Source organism: Pogoniulus pusillus, chromosome 32, assembly GCF_015220805.1.
Source record: "Pogoniulus pusillus isolate bPogPus1 chromosome 32, bPogPus1.pri, whole genome shotgun sequence".
Lineage (NCBI taxonomy): Eukaryota > Metazoa > Chordata > Aves > Piciformes > Lybiidae > Pogoniulus > Pogoniulus pusillus.
Genome location: NC_087295.1, coordinates 14,169,808 through 14,197,029, shown reverse-complemented (window position 1 = coordinate 14,197,029; position 27,222 = coordinate 14,169,808). Strand labels below are relative to the sequence as shown.

The window sequence follows — 27,222 nt, the reverse complement described above, 5'->3', positions numbered from 1 at the left end:
TCTTAAACATAAGGGGTAAGGCAGAGGAGTGGGAGGAAGGTGGAAGGATGGCAGAGGGCCCCTCCTGGGGACTCAGCTTTCTGGGAGGGCTGTTGTGTTTCTGTATTACCTTTTACTTGTATATTTCTGTCTATAGCTGTCTAGATTGTACCTATCTGCTTGTATACTGTGCTAAGCTGTAAATACAGCTTCATTCAATTTCTAGAACTGCTGAGCCTAGTCTGGGTGATTTCCAAAGTGTGGGGGGGCAGGGAACACCCAAACCATCACAATCACTATCCATCATTATGGTTGGAAAGGACCACCAGCATCAGCCAGCCCAACCTTCATCCCAGCAGCCTTCGGCACTAGACCATAGCCTCAAGCACCACAGCCACTCTCCTTTTTAACATCTCCAGGGATGGTGACTCCACCACCTCCCTGGGCAGCCTGTGCCAGTGCCTGACCACCTGCTCAGGAAAGAACTCCTCCAACATCCAACCTAAACCTCCCTGGATGCAGCTTGAGGCCATTTCCTCTCAACCTCTCATTAGTAACTGGGGAGAAGAGGCCAGCTCCAGCATCACTACAACCTCCTTTCAGGTATTTGTAGAGGGCAATAAGGTCCCCTCTCAGCCTCCTCTTCTCCAGACTAAACACCCCCAGCTCCCTCAGCTGCCCCTTATAGGTCATGTTTGCCAGACCTCTCCCCAGCCTTGTCGCCCTTCTCTGCACTCACTCCAGACACTGGAGATGCTCTACTGAAGGGAAAAATATTTAATCTCATAAGATGCAAACACACAAATCTCAGTAAATAGGTGAAAATTGTAATAGGAAATCCCTCACTGAAATGAGAGAAGGGAAAGAAAACGTGAAGACAGGATAATTCTGCTTCCCATTGGAAGAGCACACACACAACTCCATTACTACAGTACTCTGTATTTGCCTTTGCCTTTTGAAATCACCTGGTCCTTTACCTTTGTAAGCATCAAGAAAAGCCTGGATGAGGCACTTAGTGCCATGGTCTAGTTGACTGGATAGGGCTGGGGGATAGGTTGGACTGGATGAGCTGGGAGGTCTCTTCCAACCTGGTTGATTCTATGATTCTATGATCTAGCACTCTTTAGAAGGTACTGCCATCTAAACTGCAGCTTCTTCCCTTCCCAGGCTGAAAAGTTCACACAGTTTTGTACAATCTGCAGAAATCAGGAGAGAAAATGTCACTGAATGCCTATGATTTCAAAATGATCTTGCACTAAGTTACAACACCTGGAGCCTCAGAGGCTCACCCAAGCTTTACATTTGGATTTACAAATCTCACTTCCCAAAAGCTTTGGTACATTATTTCCCCAACGTGTGGAGGTTCTAACTACTTTGAGAGGTAGGCCAGCACGACACTGAGAGGTGAACTGGCTCACTGTGACTTCAGTTTAAAGGGCAACCAAGAGAAAAACTGGGCCAAGAAATGATTTTGCTAAGATGACCCACACTAAGTGACATGTAGCAAATCATAAACTGCAGCAGTACAGGTTGGGAGGTGACTGCTGGAGAGTAGAACTGTGGAGAGGGACCTGGGAGTGCTGGTGGAGAACATCCATGGCACAGCAATGTGCCCTGGGGGCCAAGAAGGCCAATGGCATCCTGGGGTGTATTAGGAGGAGTGTGTCCAGCAGATCAAGGGAGGTTCTCCTCCCTCTCTACTCTGCCCTGCTGAGACCTCATCCTGAATACTGTGTTCAGTTTTGGGCTGCCCAGTTGAAGAGGGACAAGGATCTGCTGGAGAGGGTTCAGCAGAGGGCTGGGAGGATGATGAGGGGACAGGAGGGCATGGCTGATGAGGAGAGGCTGAGAGACCTGGGGCTGCTTAGTCTGGAGAAGAGAAGACTGAGAGGGGATTTGATAAATGTTTAGAAGTATCTGAGGGCTGCCAGGAGTGGGGGACAGGCTCTGCTCACTGCTGCCTGGGATAGGACAAGCAGCAATGGGTGTAAGTTGCAGCAAAAGAGGTTCTGCCTCAACACAAGGGGGAACTTCTTGACCGTAAGGGTCCCAGAGCACTGGCACAGGCTGCCCAGAGAGGCTGTGGAGTCTCCTTCTCTGGAGCCTTTCAAGGCCTGTCTGGATGTGTTCCTCTGTGATCTGTGTTAGATAGGATTGTCCTGCTCTGGCAGGGGGGTTGGACTCGATGATCTCCTTGGATCCCTTCCAACCCCTAACATCTGTGAGCCTGTGGTCCCATGAAATGGAGTTTCTTAAAGCATGTGAAGCAGCAATCCACAAACTCAGTGAGTGAGGAATCTAACACAACCAGTAAATGAGCTCCTAAGGCTCTTTGGACACAGAAAGATAAAAGGAAATTGATGCTTGTAAACCAATTCTAGAACAAAGTAATTGGAACTGTGCATTATCCTCCAATCAGTCTCATAAACACTAATAATGCCAAAGCAGGCTGTGGAGTCTCCTTGTCTGGAGACTTTGAAGGCCTGTCTGGATGTGTTCCTCTGTGACCTGAGCTAGATTGTGTGGTCCTGCTCTGGCAGGGGATTTGACTCAATGATCTCTTTGGGTGCCTTCCAACACCTGACATCCTGTGAGCCTGTGATAGAGTCAATATCTAACATAAAAAAGAAGCAATACTTAAACAAATGCTGTACTCATCACTCATTGCTCCTCCTGAGGACCTGAACACAGCCAAGTAACAAGATCTTATTTAAATGATCTTCATTACATAGATTTATCTGATGGCACTGACTGAAGCTGGAAGACAGTCTGTGAAGGGAAGATGAGTGCATAATGGGAATATGGTTCCCTAAATCCCAGGAGGTAAAAAAAAAACCCTGTATCAACTGAGGTAGATCAAAGCTATATGAAAAGAAAGGCTCAGCTCATTTAGATGCAAATATATCCTGATAGCATTAGAGACCATCTCGACACAGTACTGCATACCCAGTACTACTGACAGGGTTCCAACAGCTGCCTGTCCTCTCTGTAATCATGTTCTCCTTGATGTAAATGCTGTACAGGAGTTAACATACATCCACATTCAGTCAAAAACACTTCACTGTTCCAGGCTCCTCAAATCAAGAGAGATGTTGAGGTGCTGGAAGGTGTCCAGAGAAGGGCAACATAGCTGGGGAGGGGCCTGGAACACAAACCCTATGAGGAGAGGCTGAGGGAGCTGGGGGTGTGCAGCCTGCAGAAGAGGAGGCTCAGGGCAGAGCTCATTGCTGTCTACAACTACCTGAAGGGAGGTTGTGGGGTTGGGCTCTTCTCTCAGGCAAGCAGCAACAGAACAAGGGGACACAGTCTCAAGTTGTGCCAGGGGAGGTCTAGGCTGGATGTTAGGAGGAAGTTGTTGGCAGAGAGAGTGATTGGCATTGGAATGGGCTGCCCAGGGAGGTGGTGGAGTCACCATCCTGGGAGGCATTGAAGCAAAGCCTGGATGAAGCACTTACTGCCATCGTCTGGTTGAGTGGATAGGGCTGGGTGCTAGGTTGGGCTGGATGATCTTGGAGGTCTCTTCCAACCTGGATGGCTCTATGATAAGATGAACAAAGTACCTCTATATGTGTGTGTTTATGTGTGTGTGTGTCTGTGTGCTGCATGGAGAGGGCAGTCTGGCAGGGGTTAGGTGATGTTATTAAGGGTGGTGACCTTTCACTGATGAACAGTTTCTGAACAAGCCAAAAATGCTTCTGGAAATGAAGACAGCATGAAGACTCTCCCTTCACTGAGCCCACATGCTGCTTTATGCTGCACTGATACAGCAAAGCAAAACAGCCATAACAATGCTAGTCCCTAGCAAGCTGTAGCTGGGGTAGGTGACCAGGAAGATGTTTAGCTAAATGGTGAGGTCATAACCTTCTATGCAAAATGGACAAGGAAGTTATGGAATTCTCTGGGAAATCCTGGGGCTGTGTAGCTCTGCTTTAGTCCACAGGGACAAATATTTAACAAGGCCAAGTGCAGGGTTCTGCACTTTGGCCACAACAACCCCAAGCAACGATATAGGCTGGGGACTGAGTGGTTGGAGAGCAGTCAGGAGGAAAGGGACCTGGGGGTACTGATAGATAGTAAGCTAAAGATGAGCCAGCAGTGTGCCCAGGTGGCCAAGAGAGCCAATGGCATCCTGGCCTGCATCAGGAGCAGTGTGGCCAGTAGGACAAGGGAGGTTATTCTTCCCCTGTACTCTGCACTGGTCAGGCCACACCTTGAGTGCTGTGTCCAGTTCTGGGCCCCTCAATTCAAGAAGGATGTTGAGGTGCTGGAAGGTGTCCAGAGAAGGTCAACAAAGCTGGGGAGGGGCCTGGAGCACAAATCCTATGAGGAGAGGCTGAGGGAGCTGGGCCTGTTTAGCCTGGAGAAGAGGAGGCTCAGGGGTGATCTTATTACTGTCTACAACTACCTGAAGGGACATTGTAGCCAGGTGGGGGGTGGCCTCTTCTCCCAGGCAACCAGCAATAGAACAAGGGAACACAGTCTCAAGTTGTGCCAGGGTAGGTCTAGGCTGGATATTAGGAAGAAGTTCTTCACAGAGAGAGTGATTGGCATTGGAATGGGCTGCCCAGGGAGGTGGTGGAGGCACCGTCCCTGGGGGTCTTCAAGCAAAGCCTGGATGAGGCACTTAGTGCCATGGTCTGGTTGATTGGATAGGGCAGGGTGATAGGTTGGACTGGATGATCTTGGAGGTCTCTTCCAACCTGGTTGATTCTATGATTCTATAGCAGATAATAAATCACCAAACTTCATCTCAGACTTCACAACTTTGTTGTTGCTTTGGGCTTTGCCAGATTTGCTGTCTGATGGAAAAATGCTGGGTGACTGTGACCAAGATTTAATTTATCTCCAATTTTCTTCTTATTTCTACAGTATATTCCTAAGAAATGCAGAGCATTTTGTTCTCAGTGTTTAGAAGAAGTGCTAGGACATACCCAGACTCTAACAGTAGATATTGTAACAATAACCCTGCAATATGTTTTGCTACTCAGGAGAATTGCACTGCACATTAACGTTTTATCATGACCACTAAATGGTCACCTAGAAATGTCTGCATATATTGTTATAAACAGTTATGTGAATACTTGTCAAGGAGTGTCATGGAAGATCCATGTCCTGGCTTGCCCAGGCATGACCCCATGGTTCCCTTCCCTCTGCTGGGGGTGGGGGAGAAGCAGAGCGCAGGGAGAAGACAAAAGGCTTTGAGACAGCCACTTTAAGAGTCCAAGACTTGGCCAGACCTGTTCCTCCCAGATAAGGGAAAGTAAGCTCCTGACTACACCTAATACAGTCAGGTTTGGCAAAATGCCATTCTGATTGGTGAGTCTCTGTGGCCAAAGGAGCCATTGCCTTCAGGCAAACAATAAACAGACTTTGGCCACATGCCTGCTTTTGCTTTTGCCTGCCCTGCCACGTTATGCTTTGCTTTGCCTGAAATGACTTTCAAGACACCAACAGAAATCCCTTCTGTGCTCTCTTCCAGGTGTCTACCATTTTGGATTATAGCTCATAGAAGTGTAATTTTCCTCTGTAAGCATGAGGGGAAACCAATCAGTATTAATGTGCATCCTTCCTGAATGAAGATTCGTCTTCACAGCACGAGATCTGCTGCAGTCCTTTCCTCCTCTTAGAGATGAGGACACAAGCTGCAGCATTGCTGGGAACACCACACTCAAGCCCTGAGCACAGAATAAAACACACAGTAGTAAGTAATCCCTGGCAAATGTTGGCCTGGATGATCTTGGAGGTGTCTTCCAACTGGTTGATTCTATGATTCTATGACTCTGATTCTAAGGCTGCTGACAGAGCTGAACAGATACTGATCCTCTGGTGGCATTAGTTTCAGCTCTTTTTCAGCTTCATGCCATATAATACCATGGTCTGAGCTTTAGGGAGAGTTGAGACTGTGCCAGTTTGAGCCTAGCTAGAAGGTTTTGGTGAGAAGAACTAGATTACAGGCTGTGAAAGAGAAACAATGCTGATGTCTGCTGCACCCATAGGCTTGCTGAGATGGATAAGAACAAGAACATAAACATAGATAACAGAGTTGCTCTCTGGGCTTTGTGGACTGCCCTTCCCTCTCTAATAACCTAACCTGCTGTCTTTGTGACTAACCCCTCTGCTTCCTAACCCCCCTGGCTGACTCTCCAAGCTCATCTTTAACATAAGGCAACATCTTGGGTAAGGTAGAGGGGTAGGGGGAAGGTGGAAGGGTGGTTGGGAGCCCCTCCTGGGGACTCAGGTTTCTGGGAGGGCTGCTGTGTGTCTGTATTACCTTTAACTTGTCTATCTCTGTCTATAACTGTATATACTGTAACTATCTGCTTGTATATTGTGCTAGCTGTAAATCTAAGCTTCATTCAATTTCCAGAGCTGCTGAGTCTAGTCTGGGTGATTTCCAAAGTGGGGGGGGGGGGGGGGGGATGGGTAACACCCAAACCATCACAGAGACCCAGCAGTCATAGCTATGGATAATGTCTTATTACAGATGTGTGTACAAAGACAGGTCCTCATATTTGGGATTGTACCTTCTCTGTTCAGTATTTCAAAGGAACAGATATGTCATTTTTTTCTTTTAGCACTCAATTATTTCTGCAGCACCAAAGCTGGCAGTTCCTGTTTTAAAAATGGGTCTTCCTAGGCTTGATCAGATCAGACAAGGGCAATGATTCTTGTCCAAAATGAGGAACATCTTGGAAGATATCTGGCATTAGTCAAATCTGCCATTCTGTATGTCCATTTCCCCACTTCACAGCCTGCAGAACACCACAGCAGTAGCAACAGAATCATAGGTTGGATGTGGCACTTGGTGCCATGGTCTAGCCTTGGGCACTGTGGTAAAGGGTTGGACTTGATGATCTGTGAGGTCTCTTCCAACCTTGGTGATACTGTGATACTGTGATACTGTGATAATCAACCAAGTTGGAAGAGACCTCCAAGCTCATCCAGGCCAACCTAGCACCCAGCCCTAGCCAGTCAACCAGACCATGGCACTAAGTGCCCCAGCCAGGCTTTGCTTCAACACCTCCAGGGACGGTGCCTCCACCACCTCCCTGGGTGGCCCATTTCAATGCCAATCACTCTCTCTGACAACAACTTCCTCCTAACATCCAGCCTAGACCTCCCCTGGCACAACTTCAGACTGTGTCTCCTTGTTCTATTGCTGGTTGCCTGAGAGAAGAGACCAACCCCACTGGACACTGGAATGGTGGTGGAGTCGCCGTCCCTGGAGCTGCTCAAGGCAGGACTGGATGTGGCACTTGGTGCCATGATCTGGCCTTGAGCTCTGTGGTAAAGGATTGGACTTGATGATCTGTGAGGTCTCTTCCAACCCTGATGATACTGTGATACTGTGATAATGGTTGTGCTAATGTTGAGCTTAAGAGTTAGCTAAATAATATGACACTGAAAGATCACAACCAGTTCCTAGCACAGCAATAGTTTCAAAGATCACACTTTGAAAAAGGATCCTTACATAATGCACTGAGACTTTCCTGGTGAGTAAAGATGTGTTTACTGGATTTAGAACAAAGTTTCTCTGAGTCTGAGATGCAGATTCCCAAGCTGCATAGTTGTGGTCAGATAACTCCTCTCCAGGGTGTTTGGAGTTTCCTGAATACGGAGGGGGGGAAAGAATTAATCTGACTCCAGTGGTTAACTCATTGGCAGGAACCAGATTTCCTTTTCTGCAAACATACAGAGCATGCAGGAGCTTCCATGATGTACAGCTATGTGAGTGGCAGGAGCTTCCACAGTGTAGAGATATGTGAGAGGCAGGAGCTCCCACTATGTACAGCTATGTGAATGGCAGGAGCTCCCACTATGTACAGCTATGTGAGTGGCAGGAGCTCCCATGATGTACAGCTATGTGAGTGGCAGGAGCTCCCACTATGTACAGCTATGTGAGTGGCAGGAGCTCCCATGATGTACAGCTATGTGAGTGGCAGGAGCTCCCACTATGTACAGCTATGTGAGTGGCAGGAGCTTCCACAGTGTATAGATATGTGAGAGGCAGGAGCTCCCATGATGTACAGCTATGTGAGTGGCAGGAGCTCCCACGATGTACAGCTATGTGAGTGGCAGGAGCTTCCATGATGTACAGCCATGTGAGTGGCAGGAGCTTCCAAGTCACCATCCCTGGAGGTGTTGAAGAAAAGCCTGGATGGGGCACTTAGTGCCATGGTCTGGTTGACTGGATAGGGCTGGGTGCGGGGTTGGACTGGATGATCTTGGAGGTCTCTTCCAACCTTATTGATTCCATGATTCTATGTAAGAGGCAGGAGCTCCCACGATGTACAGCTATCATAGCATCACAGCATCACAGTATCATCAGGGTTGGAAGAGACCTCACAGATCATCAAGTCCAACCCTTTACCACAGAGCTCAAGGCCAGACCATGGCACCAAGTGCCACGTCCAATCCTGCCTTGAACAGCCCCAGGGACGGCGACTCCACCACCTCCCCGGGCAGCCCATTCCAGTGTCCAATGACTCTCTCAGGGAAGAACTTTCTCCTCACCTCAAGCCTAAATTTCCCCTGGCATAGCCTGAGGCTGTGTCCTCTTGTTCTGGTGCTGGCCACCTGAGAGAAGAGAGCAACCTCCTCCTGGCCACAACCACCCCTCAGGTAGTTGTAGACAGCAATAAGGTCTGCCCTGAGCCTCCTCTTCTCCAGGCTAACCAATCCCAGCTCCCTCAGCCTCTCCTCATAGGGCTGTGCTCAAGGCCTCTCCCCAGCCTCGTCGCCCTTCTCTGGACATGCTCAAGCATCTCAATGTCCCTCCTAAACTGGGGGGCCCAGAACTGAACACAGCACTCAAGGTGTGGTCTAACCAGGGCAGAGTACAGGGGCAGAATGACCTCCCTGCTCCTGCTGGCCACACCATTCCTGATGCAGGCCAGGATGCCACTGGCTCTCTTGGCCACCTGGGCACACTGCTGGCTCATGTTCAGGCAGGTATCAATCAGCACCCCCAGATCCCTCTCTGTCTGGCTGCTCTCCAGCCACTCCGACCCCAGCCTGTATCTCTGCATGGGGTTGTTGTGGCCAAAGTGCAGCACCCTGCACTTGGAGCTATTGAATGCCATCCCCTTGGACTCTGCCCATGTGTCCAGGCGGTCAAGGTCCTGCCGCAGAGCCCTTCTGCCCTCCAACCCAGCCACATCTGCCCCCAGCTTAGTGTCATCTGCAAACTTGATGATGACTGACTCCATGCCCTCATCCAGATCATCTATGAAGATGTTAAAGAGGATGGGGCCCAGCACTGATCCCTGAGGGACACCACTAGTGACAGCTGCCAGCTGGATGTGGCACCATTCACCACCACTATTCACCACTATGTGAGTGCTAAAGCTAGGGAGCCCCATGCTTCTCTCCAGATTACATCGTCAAAGCTCTGTGAATTTCAGCTGCTTTGTTGCCAATTCAGATGTGTTCCAAGGCAGAGAAAAGTCAGGAACAATGTGAATTTATGAAAAAAAGGCCAAGTCTTGTTTGGCTGAAGTTCATAACCCGAAAAGAACCCAGCAATTCCACTATTTCCCTGCTGAAAACCTGGCTACATGTTTCACTTAGCATCATCTGTTCTGTGGTGTAGGGAATTGGCAGCAGGGATGTGGATACATTTACTGATTATATGCACTGGAATTTCCAAAGGCAGAGGAATGTTTTAATCTCAGATGAGATTACAGTATGAAAGAAGCTAAGTCAATCTAGAAACTAAAGCAGCACTCGAAAAGGGAAGTAAAACACCACAGTAAGGACTACTTGAGGCAACAGCTAGAGAATTACCTGACTGATTGTGCCATAAGATTTTCCACTATGGTTAAGAAGTTGCTGAGCTAAGAGTTTTGGGAACAAAGGAACACAGCACTGACCTAATTCCTCTTCATGTACCAACAATCAAGTCCCATTCGCTTCTTAAGAGCAGAACTATGCCAAGTAAATCAAGCACCTCTGAAATGCCCCTCCAAAAAAGGTTAGGTATAAATTTGGCAGGTGTGGTTGTGCTAGTTTGAGCCTAGCTGGGATATTTTAGTGAGAGGAATTAGATGCTAGGCTGTGAAAAGGAAACTATGCTGATGTCTGCTGCACTCATAGGCTTGCTGAGATGGATAAGAATAAGAACACAAACACAGATAACAGAGTTGCTCTCTGGCTCGAGCTGCATACGCTTCCCTCTCTAATCTGCTGTCTGTGTAACTAATCCATCTGCTTCCTAACCCCCCTGGCTGATTCTCCAAGCTCATCTTGAACATAAGGCAAAGTCTGGGATAAGGCAGAGGGGTGGAAGGGTGGTTGGGAGCCCCTCCTGGGGACTCTGGTTTCTGGGAGGGCTGCTGTGTTTCTGTATTATCTTTGACTTGTCTGTCTCTGTCTCTAGCTGTATCTATTGTAACTCTCTGCTTGTATTTTGTGCTAAGCTGTAAATATAAAGCTCCATTCTGATTTCCAACTTGGCTGAGTCTAGTCTGGGTGATCTTCTTAAGTGTGGGGGGATGGGTAACACCCAAACCATCACAGTGATGCAATGCACAATGCGATGGATGCGATGCAGTGGGCCTATGCCTTTGACACTGACCTACAGGCAGTCAGGAGCAATACCTCCAAGTGCCAAAGGACAGCTGGATTTCAGTGTTCCCAGGAATACTCAATGTTCTTCTTTCAAGAATGGCTTCAGCTAATACACTCTAAGAATGTTATGAATGTGCATCTAAACCCTGGAACATGACCATAAGCTCACTGCACATTGACTAACGCGGAGTTCTCGAGCAGAAGCATTCAATTGTCCAGGATAGATGAGGCTATAAAGTCCTTGCATTAATGTCATGTATCTTCACTCTCACCCCAATCCATCACTGGCTTTACAAAGCTTCTCACTGCTTCAGTCCTGATGATCCAGGAAGCTCATAAAACAGTCATCTGCTACTGCAGACTTTCTGAAGGGTGAAGTCAGCACTTTCCTATTGCACACCTGTCATTTGAAGCCTCAATCTAGACAGTCTTCATCTGGAAAACCCTTCCAGACCTGGAAAAGTACACTCTGATACAAACAACACATAGAATCACTTCATCATAGAACTGTTTTGGTTGGAAAACCCCTCTAAGATCATCAAGTCCAGTCATCAACCAAAGACCACCATGGCCACTAAACCAGGTCCCAAAGTGCCATGTCTACACATTTTAACATCTCCAGGGATGGTGACTGCACCACCTCCCTGGGCAGCCCATTCCAATGCCAATCACTCTCTCTGACAACAACTTCCTCCTAACATCCAGCCTAGACCTCCCCTGGCACAACTTCACACTGTGTCCCCTTGTTATGCTGCTGGTTGGCTGGCAGAAGAGACCAACCCCACCTGGCTACAATGTCCCTTCAGGCAACTGCAGACAGCAATGAGGTCTGCCCTGAGCCTCCTCTTCTGCAGGCTGCACACCCTCAGCTCCCTCAGCCTCTCCTCATAGGGTTTGTGCTCCAGGCCCCTCACCAACTTTGTTGCCCTTCTCTGGACACCTTCCAGCACCTCAACATCTCTTGAATTGAGGAGCGCAGAACTGGACACAGCACTCAAGGTGTGGCCTGAGCAGTGCTGAGCACAGGGACAGAATGACCTCTCTTGTCCTACTGGCCACACTGTTCCTGAGCCAGCCCAGGATACCATTGGCTCTCCTGGGCACCTGGGCACACTGCTGGCTCACATTCTGCTACTCTCTATCAGCACCTCCAGGTCATAGAATCATAGAATCAACCAGGTTGGAAGAGACCTCCAAGATCATCCAGGCCAACCTAGCACCCAGCCTTATCCAATCAACCAGACCATGGCACTAAGTGCCTCAGCCAGGCTTTTCTTGAAGACCCCCAGGGACGGTGCCTCCACCACCTCCCTGGGCAGCCCATTCCAATGCCAATCACTCTCTCTGTGAAGAACTTCTTCCTAATATCCAGCCTATACCTACCCTGGCACAACTTGAGACTGTCCCTCTCTGCCTGGCTGCTCTCAGCCACTGTGTGTTGTTCAGCTAAAATCTGCAGACATTTTCAAATGAATTCAGAAGCCAGTTGTCATTTCCAGTGTACCATGGCCAGGCCATGTTTCATATTTTGTAGGGACAGCATTTTTATCAAATATTTTCCTGCCTTTTGAAACTGCAAAAGAGAGAGAATTAAACAAATTCCATTTAAAATGGTGATTAAAAGAGGAATATTATGAAGAATGGTTTTTACTGGAGACTTCTTCTATTTTCTGCAGTTTCCATTTTAAGGAATGGTCCTTTTCAGAACTGCTCTATGACAGAAGTAAAAGAGGACCAAAAAAAAGGAAAAAGAAAAGAAAAAGAAGCTGAAAATGAGCAAACAGAATGAACATATTTGGTCAGATGACTCACACCAGAGCAACTCCTAATATCTAAGCAAAAGCCTGGAAAATAAATGATTCTTCTGTGGGATTTCCTTTTCTTTCATCCTTGGAGAAAACCTCTTAACTACAGAGCAACTGACCCTCTATTCATCTTCAGAAGCTCTTGGTTTTGCTCTAGGGGGAACAGTTCCCTCTTCCATTTCACCTAGGTGGTGATTACTCCCTGTATTTAAGCTTCTGCCTGATGGAGACATGAGGAAGATCTAACACAAGAAGCAAAATCACATTCTGTAATTCTGTTGTTGAGGACAAAACAGCAGAGCCTACTGGCACCATCCCTTTCCAGCTCCTTCAGTGTACCTTCTGCATAGCAGCTACTACAGAAGAATAGTCAGGAGATGTTCCTTGTATGTAGACAATTGCCAGGCCTAATTATTTCTTCAGTGCCCACATTTCTCATATCCATGCTGAGGATGTCTAAATGTGTGACACACAGGAAAGGAGAGCCCTGAGAAGACAGGCATTGTGAAATCAATTTTTAATCCTCATCAATGCTTTTGGCATAACAGCAGGATTGGAAACACCTCTTTTGTCATAGTGTGCATGTCAGCACTCCTGATGGGCTGCTAGATACTATTTCACAATGTGGACCAGGGGATTGAGTCCAGCATCAGTGAGTTTGCAGATGACACCAAGCTAGGAGAAGGTGTGGAGCTGTTGGAAGGTAGGAGAGCCCTGAAGAGGGACCTGGACAGGCTGGATGGGTGGGCAGAGGCCAATGGGATGAAACTGAACAAGGCCAAGTGCAGGGTTCTGCACTTTGGCCACAACAACCCCAAGCAGCACTACAGGCTGGGGACAGAGTGGCTGAGAGCAGCCAGGAAGAAAGGGGCCTGGGGGTAGTGATAGATAGTAGGCTGAAGATGAGGCAGCAGTGTGCCCAGGTGGGCAGCAGAGCCAATGGCATCCTGGCCTGCATCAGGAGCAGTGTGGCCAACAGGACAAGAGAGGATATTCTGCCCTTGTACTCAGCACTGCTCAGGCCACACCTTGAGTGCTGTGTCCAGTTCTGGGCTCCTCGATTCAAGAGAGATGTTGAGGTGCTGGAAGGTGTCCAGAGAAGGGCAACAAAGCTGGTGAGGGGCCTGGAGCACAGCCCTGTGAGTAGAGGCTGAGGGAGCTGGGGGTGTGCAGCCTGCAGAAGAGGAGGCTCAGGGCAGAGCTCATTGCTGTCTACAACTCCCTGAAGGGAGGCTGTAGCCAGGTGGGGTTGGTCTCTTCTCCCAGGCAACCAGCAACAGAACAAGGGGACACAGTGTCAAGCTGTGCCAGGGGAGGTCTAGGCTAGATGTTAGGAGGAAGTTCCTGGCAGAGAGAGTGATTGGCATTGCAATGGGCTGCCCAGGGAGGTGGTGGAGGCACCGTCCCTGGAGGTGTTGAAGCAAAGCCTGGCTGGGGCACTTAGTGCCATGGTCTGGTTGACTGGATAGGGCTGGGGGATAGGTTGTACTGTATGCAGGTCTCTTGATTCTATGATTCTATGAAATCCACAATTATATACTCACTGCAAGAACCTACCCCTGCCTGAACTTCTGCTTCATGCACTCCTCAAGCTGACCAGAAATAAAAGAGCATCCCAAAATACCCATGAAGGTATAAACTTACTACACAGTCCATCAACTTCAGACAAGTTCAGACATTGTAGCTTATTTAGACAAGTGACTTCTATTGATCCTTCAGATGAATTAAACTCCTTGGAATAATCCAGCAGAGGGCTATGAGGATGATGAGGGGACAGGAGGGCATGGCTGATGAGGAGAGGCTGAGGGACCTGGGGCTGCTTAGTCTGGAGAAGAGAAGACTGAGAGGGGATTTGATAAATGTTTAGAAGTATCTGAGGGCTGCCAGGAGTGGGGGGACAGGCTCTGCTCACTGCTGCCTGGGATAGGACAAGGAGCAATGGGTGTAAGTTGCAGCAAAAGAGGCTCTGCCTCAACACAAGGGGGAACTTCTTGACTGTAAAGGTCCCAGAGCACTGGCACAGGCTGCCCAGAGAGGCTGTGGAGTCTCCTTCTCTGGAGCCTCTCAAGGCCTGTCTGGATGTGTTCCTGTGTGATCTGTGTTAGATAGGATTGTCCTGCTCTGGCAGGGGGGTTGGACTGGATGATCTCCTTCCAGTCTTCTGCTGGGTCTCTATCTGGGCCAGTTTCACTGCTTCACAATGCAGAACAAACACTGACTGTGCTTTTAAAAGGTATGGCACACAAAAACGTTTAGGGAATTTCTTTTGGGTTTTTTAGCTGTTATTTCATTTGCCAATGATTTATTCACCAATAATCAATGTGGCTCTTGGAAAAAAAAAACTGCTCTGGGTAAACATCCAGAACTGGAGGCTAAATTCTGGAGGTGTTTCAGGCCAGACTGGATGAGGCTGTGTGCAGCCTGCTCTAGGGTAGGGTGTCCCTGGGCATGGCAGGGGGTTGGAACTGTCTGATCCTTGTGGTCCCTTCCAACCTGACTGATTCTATGATTCCCTGATTCTGTGATTCTTCTTCTGCCTCTTTGTTCAAACCTCTTCTCTGTGCTCACTGTTAATTCAGACACTGGCAGGTAATGCTCTCAGCCCTGTTATGTAACTTGGCTTCCAATATGTCCAAGAACTAACGTGTTTCTCCAGAGGGATTTGCTATCCCAAGCTCCTGCCTTCTCAGCAACTTTGTGTAAAGTCAACTCATGTTCCTTTGAACTCCTGCTTTTCTGATTTCAGAGATAAGAAAAGTTAGTTGTTTGTTCATCTTGAACTATCCAATACACTAAAAGGAATCTCTCTGGGACTTGAGGCACCATGGCTAAGGAACAAAAATAGAGCCAACCTTATTCAAACAAACGTGAACACAGCAGTCACCTCAAAACCAGGCAAGGCAGAAGGCTACTCCCACCACAAATCCCCCAGAAAACAAACCTCAGGGGTTGCTGTAGCCACTCTGAAAGCAGCAGACTTTGTGTTTAGCCCACAAAACACTGAACACTGCAGAATACAGCATTTCAAGTCGCCTTCAGTGCAACTTGCACATGCCAGTGCTGAAATTGTTCATAGTTCTGAGGTGTGAGAATAGCACATATAGGTTTATCACAGTATCTCAGTATCACCAAGGTTGGAAGAGACCTCACAGATCAAGTCCAACCCTTTACCACAGGGCTCAAGGCCAGACCATGGCACCAAGTGCCACGTCCAGTCCTGCCTTGAACAGCTCCAGGGACGGCGACTCCACCACCTCCCCGGGCAGCCCATTCCAGTGTCCAATGACTCTCTCAAGGAAGAACTTTCTCCTCACCTCCAGCCTAAATTTCCCCTGGTGCAGCCTGAGGCTGTGTCCTCTCGTTCTGGTGCTGGCCACCTGAGAGAAGAGAGCAACCTCCTCCTGGCCACAACCTCCCCTGAGGTAGTTCTATCTCTAGATCTCCAATCCTGAGTCTCCAGCATTACAGATTTGTGTTTATAGAGCTTACTCCTCCCCAGAAATAGAGATTTAATATCATCTAGTAGGACAAAACACAATGTCCTGTCTTTGGTTTCTTTTTCACAGGTTGACTTGTGTCAGATTGCCTGTATTTTAACAAGGAACTGCAGCACAGCTGAGAATTAAAACAGTACAGTTAGAAAGTGCTCACGTTCTTACACTTGCCATCTTTTACACATCTAAAGCAAATAGTTTCTATTGTCACATGTCAATAAAAGCTAAGAGTCAACATAACAGCACAGCTTGCATTGTGGGGCACTGTTAAACAAGAGCACACAGATGACACCCAGTTACTTTAAGCACAGTGAGTATAATTCAGTAGAAGGCAAAAAGAACTTCATTTACCATCACAGTTTCCTTTCCTTTCCTCCCCTCTACTTTCCTTTTTCCTCCCCTCTACTTTCCTTTTTCCTTTCCTTTCCTTTCCTTTTTCCTCTCCTCTCCTCTCCTCTCCTCTCCTCTCCTCTCCTCTCCTCTCCTCTCCTCTCCTCTCTTCTTCTCTCCTTTTGCTTTCTCTTCTTTCTTTCTTTCTTTCTTTCTTTCTTTCTTTCTTTCTTTCTTTCTTTCTTTCTTTCTTTCTTTCTTTCTTTCTTTCTTTCTTTCTTTCTTTCTTTCTTTCTTTCTTTCTTTCTTTCTTTCTTTCTTTCTTTCTTCCTTCCTTCCTTCCTTCCTTCCTTCCTTCCTTCCTTCCTTCTTTCCTTTCCCCTTTCCTCTTTCCTCTTTCCTCTTTCCTCTTTCCTCTTTCCTCTTTCCTCTTTCCTCTTTCCTCTTTCCTCTTTCCTCTTTCCTCTTTCCTCTTTCCTCTTTCCTCTTTCCCCTTTCCTTTCCTTTCCTTTCCTTTCCTTTCCTTTCCTTTCCTTTCCTTTCCTTTCCTTTCCTTTCCTTTCCTTTCCTTTCCTTTTCTTTTCTTTTCTTTCTTTTAAACTAAGCCAAACCTGTCTGGTTTTGGTGCAGTACTGAAACTCAAAACCACCAGTATTCCTTTAAATGGGAATCCTCAGATGTGGTAATTATGAGCAGGTTTGGCTCTGCTTTAGTAACTACCTGTTTGAGAGGAATGGTAGAGATCCTAGGCTGCCATCCTTTCTGCAGAGGCTCCATCAGGCAATATTAAAGGCTTTTTGTGATTCTAGGCCAAGACATTTTAATGTACAACGACTACTTTTCCTGGCAGACACAGTTTAGAGCCCAAAACCACATGATTATGCCTTCAGAAAGGCAACAAACAGAGCAGAGGCTGATCATTTACTATAACCCTCACCTGCCCATCAGCCTCTTTCCTTGGAGACAAAGTACGAGTTCAGGAGCAGAGTGTCTGAGCTGACTGTGACTGCACAGCTTGTCTCCCACAGCCACTCCAAACAACAAATGTCAGTCACCTCCAGACAACCTCCAGCAACTATTCTTCCAGCAACCTGCTACAGCTCCATCTACAGCCACAGACTAAAAAGAGAAGCCAAACTGAGGTAGCTCATGTGAACTTTCCAGGTGTTTAACCAATCAGACCTTCAGAGAAGCCCACCAGGCATGCCCAGAAGGAAGACTTATTCCAAGGCAAAGGAGCCCAGTGAACAACTTCAAGTTGAAGAAAAGGCAACTCTTTCACACTGTAGTCAGGAAAAAAGGCATTTCCAAGCACTCTGACACTCCAGCACTGTCCATCTTCCCACTCAGGTGGGGGCAGAGAGCGAGTATGGGAGCAGATCCTACTGCACAGACACAGTTCTCCAGAACACAGGCGAACCATGAGACGAGTAAGGTGCTGGAGCCAAAGGGCTTAAAACCAACATTGGAATAAACAAGTCCAAACCATGAAGTAAAACATAAGCAAAACAAACTCTTAGGAAGGTAACCCAACAGTGCAGACAATGCTCTAATAAGGTGGTTGTTCTTACCTTTGCCATCTGTGCCTGCACGCCATTTGCTTTGAGAGATGCCACTGCTTTCTGTGCTGCTGCTGGACTGTCGAAATCCACAAACCCATAACCTGGAAAAGAAACAGGCAAACAGATCTCTTCAGTATTATCCAGCTCCACATGCAGAGACAAAGACCTTGGGGTCTTATGCAGAAAGAAACCCTCTTCGTTCTTTCACGCTGTCTCACAGTCCTCCAGCAGCACTGACAACGCCAGCAGGCATTTTACCTCCATTTCTCACACCTTTCCTTCTGAATCTAGTGGGGTTTAAGGAATGCAAAGACTCGAAGCTGCAAAGTGCAGGAAGGTGTGCAGCACAGGGAGAGTCGGCAGCTCTCTGCCTGCCCATCCAACAGACAAACAGGCTCTAAGCAAGAGGAGGGCACATGCTCGTGGGGCTCCAGGGTTCTGCCCTATCTCCTCTGTTTGGGCAGGCAGCAGTGTGGCACTCCCTGGGATACAGCTTTCAGTGGCTGGTATCTGAAGAAAACACCACCTTTTCCTTGTCCCTTCAACTCATATGAGAAGTACACTTCAGAAGAGGGCTGCAGGTCCGTGCAGCAGGCTGGGGCCATCTGGGTAGGGTCAGGCAGTTCAGCCCTCCAGCAACCTGGAGCAGCTACAGGAGACATTGCAACCTGTGCACCACAAGCAACTGCCAGATAGCTCCAGAAGATAGTAAGATGATAAAATCACAGCCTGCTTAAACTACATCCCTTTCATCTCACTGCACTCTCTGCTGGAACAAGGTCCAGATCCCTAACAGGAATTGTTTCAGGATATCATCTGAACAGCAGCTTAGTGGGGTTAGAATTCAGGGATTGGTGGGGGATAATAATTTCCTTTTAAGTGCCTTTCCTATGTCTAGTATTTGCATTAGTTCATTAGTCAGTCAGTCAGTCAGTCACTTCCAGGTTGTTTAGCCTGGAGAAGAGGAGGTTCAGGGCAGACCTCATTGCTGTCTACAACTACCTGAAGGGAGGCTGGAGCCAGGTGGGGTTGGGCTCTTCTGCCAGGCAACCAGCAGCAGAAGAAGGGGACACAGTCTCAAGCTGTGCCAGGGGAGGTCTAGGCTGGATGTTAGGAGGAAGTTGTTGGCAGAGAGAGTGATTGGCACTGGAATGGGCTGCCCAGGGAAGCGATGGAGTCACCATCCCTGGAGGTGTTGCAGCAAAGCCTGGATGAAGCACTTACTGCCATGGTCTGGTTGAGTGGATAGGGCTGGGTGCTAGGTTGGCCTGGATGATCTTGGAGGTCTCTTCCAACCTGGATGGCTCTATGATAAGATGAACAAAGTACATCTATATGTGTGTGTTTATGTGTGTGCGTGCCCGTGTGCTGCACGGAGAGGGCAGTCTGGCAGGGGTTAGGTGATGTTATTTAGGGTGGTGACCTTTCACTGATGCACAGTTTCTGAACAAGCCAAAAATGCTTTTGGAAATGAAGACAGCATGAAGACTCTCCCTTCACTGAGCCCACATGCTGCTTTATGCTGCACTGATACAGCAAAGCAAAACAGCCATAACAATGCTAGTCCCTAGCAAGCTGTAGCTGGGGTAGGTGACCAGGAAGATGTTTAGCTAAATGGTGAGGTCATAACCTTCTATGCAAAATGGACAAGGAAGTTATGGAATTCTCTGGGAATTCTGTCTGGTTGATTGGACAGGTCTGGGTGCTAGGTTGGACTAGATGATCTTGGAGGTCTCTTCCAACCTGGTTGATTCTATGATTCCTATCTTCCTCCCTCTGTATCATTTCTTCCTTTAACCAGCAAGTCTGGTAAGTCCAAACAAGACCAATGCTGTTAAGCCCCTACGGGACACTGACAACATACAGCCTATGAGTGCAGCAGACATCAGCATTGTTTCCTTCACACAGCCTGTAATCTAATTCTTCTCACCAAAACATTCTAGCTAGACTCAAACTAACACAATAAACAGATTGAATGTAACACAGAAACACAAAACCCCTCCCAGAAACAATCAGAGGGCTCCTGACCCAAACCCCCTTCCCCCTCCCTCTTTCCCAGATCAACTCCTGTATATCTCACGTGACAAATCTGGAGATCTGAGTCGAGATGCCAAAAAAGACAACAAGGAGGTTAGAGGAAAAAGGGTCAGGTGGGTTAGAGAGCTAAAGGCAGAGTCAGCCACAGAGAGCAGACCGCCAGAAAGAAGGCACAGCCCGAAGTGAGAGCAGAGCAGTGTGTGAGCAGTGAGTGCCCTGTCTGTGTTCTGACTAGTTGTGTTTCTCAGCAGAAAACTGAAGGTTATAGGCTACTGTTGGGTTTTCTTCTTTCTTCTCACAGCTAAGGATTTCATTTCTCTCAGTAAAAATTAGCCTCAAACCAGCACAAAGACAGCAATGTTCCTCCCTGGATCTCTCTAATGCCTTTCCCCTTTGGGATGAAGGAGGAGACACAAGTGGATGAATCTTGCTAGATAAAAGTGGATATGCAGGAAAGCATATCTGTAGTTACCTCTTGTGTGATGTCCTATGAGCACAGACTGAAAGAGTTGGGGCTGTGCAGGCTGGAGAAGAGGAGGCTCCCAGGTGACCTTCTTGTGGCCTTCCAGGATCTGAAGGGGGTCTACAAAAAAGCTGGGGAGGGACTTTTTAGGCTGTCAGGAAGTGACAGGCCTAGGGGGAAAGGAGCAAAGCTGGAGATGGGTAGGTTCAGGCTGGATGTGAGGAGGAAGTTGTTGAGCATGAGAGTGGTGAGAGGCTGGAATGGGTTGCCCAGGGAGGTGGTTGAGGCCCCATGGCTGGAGGTGTTTAAGACCAGGCTGGCTGAGGCTGTAGGCAGCCTGCTCTAGGATAAGGTGTCCCTGGTTATGGCAGGGTGGTTGGAGCTAGATGATCCTTGTGCTCCCTTCCAACCCTGACTGATTCTATGATTCTATGAGACGGAGATCCTGTCAGGAAGCCAGAGCTGCCATGTGAAATCCCTTGGGAAACCATGGGACAGCTCAGGTCAAACACAAGGCAGATTAATTTTTAGGCTCTTCTCAGGAGACTAAACATATTTTTATTTCTCATCATGCTCATGTGCAAAAACCAGGAGGTGAAAATGCAAATGTAAGTTTTAATATTGGCAGGAAGGCAGCAAAGTGAGATGTTTATGTTTATCATTAGCATGCAGGGCAGGATTCACACATGCACTAAGAGACAGCAAATGCATTCTAATGTGGCTTACTAGACAGCAGGGCAACAATTCACATCTAAGTTAGTATTGCTTGTAAACATAAACTGGAATATCTATGAGTGGGTGACCTGCCTGGTAGATAAGGGGAGGGCTGTGGATGTGGTCTACTTAGACTTCAGCAAAGCCTTTGACACAGTCTCCCACAGCACTGTCCTGGTAAAGCTGGCAGCCCATGGCTTGGACAGGAGCAGCCTTCACTGGGGTGAAAAACCATCTGAGTGACCAGGCACAGGGAGTGGTTGGGAATGGTGCAGCATCCAGATGGTGCCTGCTGACCAGTGGTGCCCCCCAGGGATCAGTACTGGGCCCAGCTCTATTCGCCATCTTTACTGATGACCTGGATGTGGGGATTGAATCCACATGGACAACAGCAAGTGGAGGGGGAGTGTTGATCTCCTGGAGGGTAGGAAGACACTTCAGAGACACCTCCACAAGCTGAGTCAATGGGCTGAGGCCAGCAGTATGAGGTTTACCAAGAACAAGAGTGGGGTCCTGCACTCTAGCCACAACAATCCTATGTAGCACTACAGACTGGAGGGTGAGTGGCTGGAGAGTGGCCTAGCAGAGAGGGACCTGGGGCTGCTGGGTGGCAGCTGAACATAAGCCAGGAGTGTGCCCAGCTGGCACAGAAGGCCAACAGCATCTTGGTCTGTATCAGGAACAGTGTGGCCAGCAGAACCAGGGATGTAATTCTGCCCCTCACTGCAAGAGAGATCTTGAGGGGCTGGTGTGGGTCCAGAAGAGAGCAATGATACTGGGGAGGGGGCTGGAGGAAAAGTCTTGTGAGGAGAGGCTGAGGGAGCTGGGAGTGTTTAGCCTGGAGAAGAGGGGACTCGAGGGGACACCTTATCACACTCTACAACTGAAAGGAAGTTGTGGGAGTTGGGCTCTTCTTCCAGGCAACTTGTGACAAGACGAGAGGGCATGGCCTGAAGCTGTGCCAGGGGAGGTTTAGGTTGGATGCTAGGAAGCCATTCCTCATGGAAAGGGTAATTAGACACTGGAATGGGCTGCCCAGGGAGGTGGTGGAGTTGCCATCCCTGGAGGTGTTGAAGCAAAGCTTGGATGAGGCACTTAGTGCCATGGTCTGGTTGACTGGCTAGGGCTGGGTGCTAGGTTGGACTGGATGAACTTGGAGGTCTCTTCCAGCCTGGTTGATTCTATGATCCTATGGTGGAGTTGCTGTTCCAGGAGGTGTTTAAGGAAATACTGGATGTGGCATTTAGTGACATTGTCTAGTTGATGTGGTGGTGTTAGATCATAGGCTGGACTTGATGATCTCAGAGCTCTATTCCAGCCTCAGTAATTCTGTGCTCTAAGAATATTCTGCTGGTTTACTAGAGAGATCAGGTATAGCTAACATAGTGAATCTTGAAAGACTAATACCAGTCTGTAATATCTAAGCTCATGAATATCTTCTAACTATTTATTTACTGGGCACAAGGGGATGCTTAAGGAGATCAGAGATTCAGTGAGAGTCTTGAGACAAAAAAAAAATCATCTCTTTAGCTGTCCCATTATCCATTCTAGTATTGCTACTCCCAGTCTCACTGCAAAGCTGCTTTTTCCTTCTCTCAAGTTCATTTTCATTCTGAGTACCTTTTCTTGGCCCTCTCTGTTTCTGACACATCTCTCCACCATACATAGAACATCAGGACAAAATCACTCCATGGCTGAAAATCCATCCAAAGAACATCAATCTGCTGAAAGGGAAGCCAAGTTCCCAGGCTGTTCCAGCGTTCAAGTATCCTTACAAGAACCCTGCAATGCTATAGATCAGGAAACCATGCATGCTGACTTTTTGGATAGTTGCTGTTCCTCAAAGCAGATGTTTATAGCCTGTGTTGTTGATCTACATTAACATATTTCAGATGTTTAAACTCTCATCTCATTTTGGGGAATTTGGGCACTAAGGAAATAGTGCTGGCTTTTCTGTTTGGGTGTTGGGGTGAGGGTTTTTTTTGTTTCTTTGGGGTTCTTTGGTTTTATGTACTTTTCTGTTGCAAAACACCCTGATTTAGCTCAGGTGCTGCAGACCCCTGATGAGCTTGCCATGGGAAATGTGGTCAAGGCCCCACAGCTCAGTGTGATCAAAGGCAAAGCCACATGGACTCCAGACGAGTCAATGTGAGTTATGCCAGAGACTTCTATTGATCATTCAGCTCACAATAAACACCCTCAGGGCCACAAGGCACACGCCTACACATTAGCATAATTAGTCAAGGACAGCCCACTCCATCAGCATAAACCATGCCTTGTTTTCCTCATTAATGAGGTGTCTGTTATCTATCCCTTCTGAGATAAGGTAGCCAGCAGCTGGTGGGAACCAAGGTCAGCATCCACCTGTTATTATCCTGCTTCACTCCATTCCCACATCCTTCTTCACTTTGCATTCCCACAATTTTCAAAGTAGATCAAGTTTAGTCCCCACAAAAGCTAAAGCTGGGTCTTGGAATCTCCCCTCCGTCTCTCCCTATAGCACAGATAAATCCTCCAACTCCCTCTACTGAGAGTCCTTCCCTCCTGCCCACGCTGGAGTGGGTGCAGGCTGTGCTTCCCTCCAGCCCTGCTGGCAGAGCTGGGCTGCTGTGGCTGTCCCTGGCAGATGCAGCACAGGGGGGGTTGACTGCTCAGATGCCCATCCCTGCTCAGGTAACTGCTCCCTGGCTCCTCCTGAAAAAAGGCAGCAGGCTGGCTGGAAGAATCCTCAGGGAGGCATTCAGAGCAGGCTCTGCCAATCAGATGATGCTATCCTAAGCAAGCATCTATTTTTTTTTCCTCTCTTAAAACCAAGTGCAAGCCCAACCAGCTCCACCTTCTGCCACTCTCAAATTCCACAGCTTTTTAAACGTGGTTGTTGTTGTTGCTGTGTGTGCACTGCACTGCAAACATTCTGCTCAATGCATTTCAGCCCTATCACCCCTCCCCACCCAGTCTTTGAGTAGACCACCATAAAAATGTACTTGGATTCTAAACCTGGACATTCAGACTCCTTTCACAAGTAACCATCACCATCACATAATTATTTCCCTTTGTTTCAGGAAGCATGCTGACCTTTTCTTATAAGAGCTCCAAATGATACAGGGAAGGCTGTGTTAACCCCTGCTGCTCTGAGAAATGGGAATTGCATTTATCATTGCCTGGGCAGACTGCAGAGCTGGGCACAGAGGAACCAGATGAGGTTCAACAAGGATAAGTGCAGAGTCCTGCATCTGGGGAGGAATAACAAACTGCACCAGCACAGGCTGGGAGGTGACCTGCTGGAGAGCAGCCCTGGGGAGAGGGACCTGGGAGTGCTGGCGGAGAACATCCATGGCACAGCAATGTGCCCTGGGGGCCAAGAAGGCCAATGGCATCCTGGGCTGTATTAGCAGAGTGTGTCCAGCAGATCAAGGCAGGTTCTCCTTCCCCTCTACTCTGCCCTGCTGAGACCTCATCTTGAATACTACATTCCGTTTTGGGCTCCCCAGTTGAAGAGGGACAGGGATCTGTTGGAGAGGGTCCAGTGGAGGGCTAGGAGGATGATGAGGGGACTGGAGCACTGCCTGATGAGGAGAGGCTGAGAGACCTGGAGCTGTTTAGTCTGGAGAAGAGAAGACTCAGATGGGATCTAATAAATGTTTATAAACACCTGAGGGCTGGGAGTCAGGTAGGAGGGGACAGGCTCTGCTCACTGCTCCCTGGGATATGGCAAGGAGCAATGGATGGCAGCTGCAGCACAGGAGGTTCCAGCTCAACACAAAGGGGAACTTCTTGACTGGAAGGGTCCCAGAGCACTGGCACAGGCTGCCCAGAGAGGTTGTGGAGTCTGCTTCTCTGGAGCCTTTCAAGGCCTGTCTGGATGTGTTTCTCTGTGATCTGTGCTAGATTTGACAGCGGGGGTTGGACTCAATGATCTCCTTGGGTCCCTTCCAACCCCTACTATCCCATGATCCTGTGATGCTGTGATTAGCCCCTCAGCTCAAGCGTGCTTACGCTCAGCGAGAGGTTGGCACTCCAGTGCTGCCACAAGTACCCCAGGATTTTTACTGGAGAATGACAAATTGGTAGTTTGCACACACAAAAACACACAAGAAAAACCCCAAGACAAGAGCACCCATTTTTTCTAAGATATATAATGCATATGATTTTGGTTTGGCCTGATGCCAGGAGAGCTAAATAATGACATTTAAGGACTAAAACCGTTGCGTTTGTACCTGTAGGGAAAATAAAACAGCTAAGCATCACCAAGCACAAGTTTAGAACTAGCTGCAGTAGCTGCTACCCAAATATGCTGGCAGACACTGAACATCTCTGTTGTTTATAACCTAAATGACTGGGGAGCCCTCCAGGTCTCAGTTTCTCAGTCTCATAATGAAGCTTGGCAGCAGGTTCAACTGAATCAAAACTGAACGTCACTTTTTCCTCCAAGAATCCCTCATCTTTGTTTTTCCTTGCTTGTCAGGACAACACCAGCACAACAGCAATTAGGGGTAAGCAGTGCAGTGAAAAGGAACCAAGTGCACACTAATTAGGTCACTCACCAAACACATTCATTTCACTGGCAGATTTAATCAATGTTTTCCTGAAACGTCTTAAATCTCCTCTGCTAATTTAAAGTTGTGTTACTGCTGTTGCTCTGAACGCAGATGGGATGCCTGGAGATTTTCAACTGCTTTCCACAAATCCATTCCAAAATAACAAGCTCTGGTACAGTGTATATACAGCAAAATTTAGGCAAAAATGTCAGGAAATTGCCTCCAATTTTATGCCAACGTCTTCGTCTCTGCAAATAGCTATGGGTGTCATTTTGTGAATTGAAGTAATCACAGGTGTGCAGAGACAGCAAACTACTGCCCAGATTGCACAGAATCATGCAATCAGCCAGGGTTGGAAGGGAGCACAAGGATCATCTAGGTCCAACCCCCCTGCCATGCCCAGGGACACCCTACCCTAGAGCAGGCTGCCCACAGCCTCATCCAGCCTGCCCTTAAACACCTCCAGCCATGGGGCCTCAACCACCTCCCTGGGCAACCCATTCCAGCCTCTCACCACTCTCATGATGATCAACTTTCTCCTCACATCCAGTCTGAATCTCCCCTTCTCCAGCTTTGCTACATTTCCCCTAGTCCTGTCACTCCTTGATAGCCTAAAAAGTCCTTCCCCAGCTCTTTTGTAGGCCCCTTCAGATACTGAAAGGCCACAAGAAGGTCACCTGGAAGCCTCCTCTTCTCCAGACTGCACAGCCCCAACTCTTTCAGTCTGATCAACCCAGTGGCCCTGCTCTGGACATGCTCCAGCATCTCCACATTCTTCTTGTAATAGGGGCTCCAGAACTGGATGCAGTACTCCAGGTGGGGTCTCAGCAGAGCAGAGAGTCATTCTCTGATAGCCTATAAAGTCCCTCCTTCTGCTTTCCCAGACAGACAAAACAACCAGGAAAGGTTATACTGTTATGTGTTAACAGAGACAGTAGAGAGATATTAGAGCAGATCTAAGGAGAAGTGAAAGGGAGCAGTGTTGCAGAACAGAGTGGGACCAATTGTTAACATTTTGACTTCCATCCCTCTCAGCAAACCAGTGACTGGTACAGACTTCATCATTAGTTTCTTTTTACAACCAATGATCTAATTTCTCTCATTAAAATATTCCATTTGGCCTCAAACCAGCAAAATCCACCCTTCTATCTCATTCCTTCTTTTGCACAAAATTATCTGTCTTATCTAAAACTACATTTATAATGATCATAGAATCATAGAATCAACCAGCTTGGAAGAGACCTCCAAGATCATCCAGTCCAACCTATCCCCCAGCCCTAGCCAATCAACTAGACCATGGCACTAAGTGCCCCAGTGAAGTCCATATTTTCTGGTGGTTCTTCATTCCAGCTATCTCAGATGTAGGTGATTCCAAAGTTCAGGAAGTCAGTAAAATGGTAAAACAGTTTGTTTCTCTTCAGACGAGATGAAAACAGGGACTCCCAGGTTACATAGGGTTTGTGTTCATGCACCTTAGATTCCCCCTAGATTCTTCCCTCAGATGCCACATTGTACATGAAATAGAAGCTCCTAACAGCTTGGGTTATACGCTCTGAATTTAAACTCTCTCAGCTAAACTCAGATTTCCCTGTGGAACACACTGAATTTCACCTTTCTTTTGCATTACCCAAAATGCATGATCAGGACCTTTAGCAGAAACCACCCCTTAGACAGCTTTCCCTTAACCTGAAGGAGAAAACACTCAAAGAGGTTTTCCTAAGAGATTCTTTT

At 47.8% G+C, this 27,222-nt stretch overlaps 1 protein-coding gene across 11 annotated transcripts in view; it reads right to left on the bottom strand.

Annotated features, from left to right (window-relative positions):
• Positions 1-27,222, bottom strand: part of RBMS3 (RNA binding motif single stranded interacting protein 3) — a 599,905-nt gene that overhangs the window by 321,951 nt on the left and 250,732 nt on the right. For all 11 annotated transcript variants that reach the window (XM_064169766.1, XM_064169760.1, XM_064169764.1 and 8 more), the window contains one exon: positions 17,749-17,840. In XM_064169766.1, coding sequence (XP_064025836.1) covers positions 17,749-17,840 — 92 coding nt within the window. The remainder of the gene's footprint in view (positions 1-17,748; positions 17,841-27,222) is intronic.